Source organism: Anarrhichthys ocellatus, unplaced genomic scaffold, assembly GCF_004355925.1.
Source record: "Anarrhichthys ocellatus isolate YVR2014 unplaced genomic scaffold, GSC_Weel_1.0 scaffold2694, whole genome shotgun sequence".
NCBI classification, from domain to species: domain Eukaryota; kingdom Metazoa; phylum Chordata; class Actinopteri; order Perciformes; family Anarhichadidae; genus Anarrhichthys; species Anarrhichthys ocellatus.
Genome location: NW_022282668.1, coordinates 1 through 7,072, shown reverse-complemented (window position 1 = coordinate 7,072; position 7,072 = coordinate 1). Strand labels below are relative to the sequence as shown.

Sequence of the window (7,072 nt, the reverse complement as noted above, 5' to 3'; positions counted from 1 at the left end):
ATATATATGTATATTCAGATGTTCTGCATGCAGCTACCTGTACTGGGCCCTTGTTATTTTCTGACGTGTCTTTGAGGATAAACCAGTCCAGGATGCCAACACAATAACAGGCATGGTAGCAGGAAGTTGGTCATAATTAGAGGAACACATACAATGAGATGTGGGCAGACTCATGAGCCGGAACTCGAAACAAGGTTTTAAATGTTGTTTTTAAAAAGGGCAACGAAGGGAAATCAGCTCATTTTGTGTTTTTTGGGTTGAAGCCGTTTGAGACACATTACTTTAAAGTTTATATGCACAACAGATTAACATAGATACAAATAAAAACACACCACGTTCACCATTGATCCATGTTAGACAGCCACTAGAGGGCTCACTGTCAAACATGATTTATAGTGAGAACATGTCATTCAATACAAAAAAAGTTCCATTGTGAAATTTGCTTTCCATAAAACACAAATGATTTACTGATTTACATAAACTGTGGTAACATTTCCTCTTTACACTCCGCATGTTTTATCTGAGACAAAGTACGATAGGAGTTCAATCCAGACAGACTTTTATTGTAGTTGAATACATTTATTCTGCTGCTGTCATATCAAGTAAAAATATTTTAAATTGAATCTTAACTATCCCTGTAATAAATTATAATTAAGTGTAATAATCTCTCACAATTACACAATATATCAAACAATCTTTACTGAAAGCTGAATTTGCTGTTGTTTAAAAGAAGAGTAATAAGTACGGTGTAAGACTTTAAGATGTACGAATGTCTATTGTTTGTAAGAATGGATTATTCATGTGATAATCTGCAATGTCAGCTAAAAATCAAACACTATTCTCAATATTCAGTACTTTGTTTTATACATTGATTCTGTCTGTAATTATTTTTTTACTGAACAATTATGTGGTTACTTATTATGATTAGGCAGCTTTACATAAGCAAAAAAAGCATTAGAATTACCTTTATCTGGTAATAAGTAGTTTTTTAAGCCACTATTTAATTTACTACATTACATTACAGTCATTTAGCAGACGCTTTTATCCAAAGCGACTTACAATTCACATTTCTACACCGTAGGCACAGCTACAGGAGCAATTTTGGGGTTAAGTGTCTTGCTCAAGGACACATCGACATGCGACTAGCAGAGCCGGACCACCGACGCTCTGACTGAAAGGCGGCCCTGCTATCCCCTTACCCACAGTCGCCCCACATTAGTCAATTTTATAAACTGGGGTTTACTTATTTAAACAACTTTAAAAAAAATGCTGCTTTTATTTTTGAAGATTGCATACGGAAGTAGTATTTCATACCATGAGTTTTATTTTGAAAATATGTCCGGAAGTGTGCCAGCTCCCCGCTGGCTAGCTTGACGCGTTGGTGTGTTTTCTGTTCCCTGCGGCCACAGAAGTGTTTTCAACTTACGAAACACTTGCGCAAACTTTGTCCCCAGAACGAACTACTTTACGTCTTTCGGTTGTTTTCTATGTCAAGAAACGAGGATGCAACCTCCACCGAGAAAGGTGAGTTTAGTTTGAATCCACCGTGACTGGCGTGGAAACGTTCTCGACGAACTGCTGCATATTTAATGGTTTTACAAATGTACGCTTTGTTGTTGCTGGTTCGTGGTTTTAAACGATAAACTTGCTTTTTTTTAATTCTGCAAATGTTAACTAGTTTGTTCTGTTTTTTTAAAATAGCAACAAAGGAAGAAAAACTTATAAAAAAAAAAAAAAAAAAGTCCCATGTGCCACTTTTTTTTTTTTTTTGGGAGAACAGCATCGTTCCCTCTCGAATGGAGAGAAAACGGTCCTTCCAAAACACTTAAAAAAACGTGACGACATGAACCGTTTCCCCAACAGCAAGTGTGCATATTTTAATAAATGTCGTCCCAGAGGTGTTGCGTTACATCAGCGCTGAAGCATCAAGGAAATATCGCGGCTGGTCCGCACTGAGCTGCAGGATTATGACCATAGCATGCGAGACAAAAGTTTAACATTTTACCCAAAGTTAAATGACGTTTGAGGTTTTTGTCCGCGCCGATTGTGAGAGTGGACCCACGGTTGTTAAAACAGAAAGTCAAAGTTGGCTCGTGCGGTGTTGTTTGAGTGCGTCTGGAGCGATGCGACGTTAAATTGACAGGTTTCTGTTCGTAGTTTGGTCCAAACGAAGAGAAACAGTCGCTGCTGTCACGTATCTGTTGCTTAACTTCAGAATAGTCTCCACAGTTTAAGAGTGAAGTTGTGTTTGAGTTGGAGATACACGTAACAACACAAAATCTCTGTAAACGTGGTTCATCCGATCATATTTCAATGACATGACACCAGAGAGCTGGGAACTGGAGTTAAATAGATGCAGGTGTTCCTTGTTTAAAGTGTTGTACACAAAATACAGAAGTTAAAGCTCTCTGACTTGGCTGAACATATTGATTAAATGATGATTTGTCAACATGAACATATTCATTTAGGCTCAGACTTCAAACTCACATAATTAAAATAAACAATCAACATCAAGTTCTCTAATGTTGTGATTAGAAGAGAAGCATTCAGTCCGGAACTTGTTTTACATCTTTGATCCTCGTGTTGAAGTTTACTACTTAGTACAACACACAAAGTATTTCATTATCTAAAAGTCTTATTATTATTATTATTATTATTATTATATTAAAGATACAAGATGTTTAAGTAACTTGTTTTGTTATAAAACAGAAGACGAATGCACCAGATCCTAAGAGCCTAAACTAGAATATTTGACGTTTTTGCTTGAAAAGTTACTTTAATGATTAATTGATCAGCGAACTAGTTGCTTGTTGTTTTTCTTTTGACCGACTAATTAGGTTATTACCTCTATTGTCAGTAAAGTTAGATTCCAGGTGTCGCTGTGTCTCTGGGGAGAGAAATTAGACTAGACACCAATCAGGCTATTGAACCTTCTAATCACTGATAATCACTAATAATCAAGTTCTCAGCCACTTATGTGGAGCTGCTTTCCACTAAGGATTATTTTCATCATTAATCTGAAGATTGTTTCTGTCATAATACATCACAAAGCTGTGATCAGACGTCATCAAATAGCTTCTTTTATCCAAACGAGAGTCTAAAACCTAAAATATGTTAGATTTACGATCACAGTGTAAATACAAACAGCAGATCCTCACATTTAAGAAGCATAACAAGTGAATATTTGTCATTTTGTCATTAAATTCTTCACATAATAAACTTATTTTAACAAAATTCAATGATAATAATAAATAAATAAACGCAGAGATACCAAAGCTATTATCAATTAATTATTTTGTCAATGAAATAATTATAAATTCCAGAAGTCAAAGGTAACTTATTTAAATTGCTTGTTTATTTGACTAATAGTCCAAAACTCAAAGATGTTGAGTTGACTGTCATATGTCACAAATACATGAATCATATCCTCACACTGATTGGCTGTTAATGTTGACATCTATATTTAGTTTTTGATTATTGAACTTTAACCGGCTCATAATTGAAGCATGAAACAAACCTCCCAGTTAACAGTAATGAGATCCGGTCAAAGCTCTTCATTATTAATCTGATGGCCAATTAGAAACCCGGAGCTGCTGCGTGATGATGACTGCAGCTCATTTTCACAAGCAGCTGTGAGCTCGGCTGAATCGACGGCGGCCTGTGGAGTCATTGGTAGACATGTGAGGAGTATTCAGTGGAGAAATCCTCTTTTGTCTTTCTGTATACGTCCCAAGATTCTCTCTTAATAAACCGTCTTTTCTTCCTTCCTGCAGGTCCGGGTCACCCAGGAGCTGAAACACACTCACGCAGAGCAGACGAACAGATTACAAATCAAACACCAGACGGAGTGTGACCTCCTGGAGGACCTGAGGTGAGCACAGACTCCTCTGGTTGTGTAGAAGTCTATGAGAAGATGACTCTACTTCTCTCTTGATTTATTACCTCAGTAAACATTGTAAACATGAGTTTGTGGTCTCAATCTCTAGTTTCAAGTCTTCTTCAATACAGCATGATGTTCATTTAGTACATTATGGTCCATTTAGAGTCAAACAGACCATAAAGCAGGGGATGCTTTAGGGCGGGGCTACTGTGATTGACAGGTCTCTACCAGAGACTATACGGCGTCTCTACGTCTCTCCTCCTCAGTCCAGATATGGTCACTTCCTGTTCGCTGGTTGCAAAAATACCAAGATGGCGACGGCCAAATTACGAAGTTGATGCTTCAAAACATAAGTCCATAAACCAATGGATCCACATTTTATATACAGTCTATGGTTTTACGTGATCAACACCCTCAATGATACATATGCTCTGAATTTATAAACACATTAGCAGCTAATCATCTATTTATTTACAGTTATTTGACAGCTTTTGCTTCACTTTATTTCGCACCTTTTTTGGTACACGGCCCCGAGCTGCTGTGGTGAAACGGCGAGACGGCGAGGTGGAGCTGCTGCTTTCATGGTAGAACGCCATCGTTGTTGTTTTTAAGCGCATGTTCATTAAACACACAAAGCAACAATGGACGTGATGAACTCAGCGTTTTGCAAATGCTCCATTTTTACGTCCACACAAATACATTTGAAAAATGTGCACCTTCTTTGAAAGGCGTTTTCAAGATATAAAATCACCTCAAACTGTTAGCGCTAATTCGCTAGCCTAGCATCGTTACCCATTAAGCACTCATACATACTCTCTGTAGGAGAAAATGATGAACAGCTTCGACCTGTTTATCCATACGTCTAATTAAAAGTAAACTGTTGTTATTATCCTCCTACACTATGATGCAGTTTGTTTACTTACACAGTTGCAGATTTGATAGATTCTAGTCTCTTTGTAGTATCGGTGAATGTTTAATTTCGGTCTGGTTCTAGTGTCCTTGAGGACTTCCTGTCTGTGGTCGGTGGCAGAGCTCTGAACCTCCAAACAGCTGGAAGTTAAGGTCAAAGAGAGCTGCCAGATGTTCTGACGGCCCTGAACCGTTTCTCTGTGGGAGGCTTCCTAACATCAGTCTGCACAGAAACGATGTGAAACACGACGGGTACAGAATTCACAGGGGTCGCTCCCTGATCTCTGACGAGAAATGACTCAGCAGACTGGAAATTGCATCTGCTTGTCAGCAAAAGCTCTTGTTTGGGGAAAAGGACAGGAAGTGAATGATGGGGGGGGGGGGGTTAGTGGAAGAGAGGGAAGCTCCCGGGAAGTAGGCCGGATTGTTTAGAGTCGGGCTGGAGCGTCGCAGTCGAGTCTCGACATGTTTAATGACTTGATGAGGATTTTGCTGCAGTCACGTTTTCTTTCTTCCCAGGGCTCTGACCTCTCTTCTTTCCTTCGACTTTTTTGTTTGAATGTAACTCGAGAGTTATCGTCCTCCTCCTTCCTGTTATTGTAAATCAAGCCTGAAGTCGTATTCACTGACATAGCTCGCTTTGACTCTGCACATTTTAAGGATTATTTGTGAAACAAGCCAAGCATTTTACAGCTATTCAAAACATCTAGCAGGAAACTTTTTGTTGTTCTCTAAGGAACAAAAAGTTCAGCTTTGCATCAAGATCTCGTGGACATGCAGAGTGAAACCCATCACAGGAAAAGGCAATAAAAACCTCCGTAAATATGACTTAAAAACTACAGAATTGCTCCACAAAATACCTCCTTGAACACATTTAACCGACTCAAGACTTTCAGATTTAGTGGAGACTTTTTGTCCGACTGCATCGTGAGAAATATCCCACGTTAAGCACCACAGGAAGAGGAGAAGATGGGGAAAATGGCAGGAAAATGGCAAAAACAATCGGTGTAGACAGACAGCTGGACTTTCTTTGCTGACTGATAGAAAAGTGGAGGAACAACAAGCTGTTGATATATAATATGATTGTTCCATTGTTGTCATGCAGAGCCGGATAAACTGAATGATGGCAACTTAGTTAACACGTTAAGTTTGTCCAAGTAACTAAAATAGAGTTAAATAAGTTAAATAGAGAAACTAACCTTAACTTTAAGATTATGAACATATGAAATATTGAGAGAAAAATGGGCCAATACTGTATATAAATGTATGTATCTTTTGTCAGATGTGTTGGTTAATGTCTGATCCTTGGTTGTGATTTTAAGATGATTCATAGTTCACTGTGTTTCTCTTCTTCAGGACCTTCAGCCAGAAGAGGGCGGCTGTAGAGAGAGACTACGCCCAGGTGAGTAAATCTCTGTCGTCGCTGAAGCTCGTTAGCGTCATCGCTGCTCTGCCTTTTCATTTGCGTCGCTAAAAGAAATACGGTTTAGCTTTCACGACGCCGTTCCCTCAAAGACGCCATAATATGACAAAGTCGAGGTTGAGGATGTGGTCCCTTCAGAAAGCTCTTTGTTCTCTCGTGGCTCATGAATGAAGACAAACCACAACAGAACCAGAGACCAGGAGTGATCCGCCGGCTCGTTTCCTCCTCGCTGTGTTGTTTAACCCGCAGCTTCCTGCAGACGTCTGAAGAATCCCTTCTTGCCTCTTTGGCTGTGTTCAGGTTTTTTGCAGCGCTGTGAGGAATGTCCACCACGGCTGTGAAGAGAGGGGGCACGTCTGTCGTTATCCAACCAGCAACCTTACATGTCTGTTTGCCCATGAGCATCTGGTCCTAAGGGGGGGGGGGGGCTCAAAGAGCAGCACTTGTTGTGAACGGCCGGTCTTAAATGAGCCAAATAGACTGAACCAGAGTTGGAAAAGTACTTAAGTACATTTTGAGCTACTTCTACTCGGCTACATTTATCTGACAGCTTTAGTTACTTTACAAATTGAGATTTTTTCACACAAAATATGTAAAGAGTTTATAAAAATGATGAATTTTTCTTATGAATTAAACTAAAAACAGTTCATCATGCTGCAGTGACACAGAGCCGGCCAAAAAGGCATAAGAACGGGCAAGCTAGTAAATAGCAAAGTTGTCCATTTTATTACTTTATGTAATAAATATACAAATGTCAATTAGACGGAAAAACCAGGCGGCAACCTCCGGTTCTGCCGACTGAAGCCAAGCCGAGTCTTAAAGCTGCATTCTCTCTGGTGTCCACCAGGGGGCGACTCCTC

General features: G+C 39.3%; 1 protein-coding gene across 1 annotated transcript; it reads left to right on the top strand.

The window, feature by feature from the left end:
• Window positions 1-1,374: 1,374 nt before the first annotated feature.
• LOC116378502 (F-BAR and double SH3 domains protein 2-like) lies at window positions 1,375-6,995 on the top strand. Its single transcript, XM_031840392.1, has 3 exons — window positions 1,375-1,524; window positions 3,774-3,871; window positions 6,146-6,995. Exons 1-3 carry the CDS (start codon window positions 1,504-1,506, stop codon window positions 6,261-6,263), a joined length of 237 nt encoding a protein of 78 aa, XP_031696252.1. The 5' UTR covers window positions 1,375-1,503; the 3' UTR covers window positions 6,264-6,995.
• Window positions 6,996-7,072: the final 77 nt, after the last annotated feature.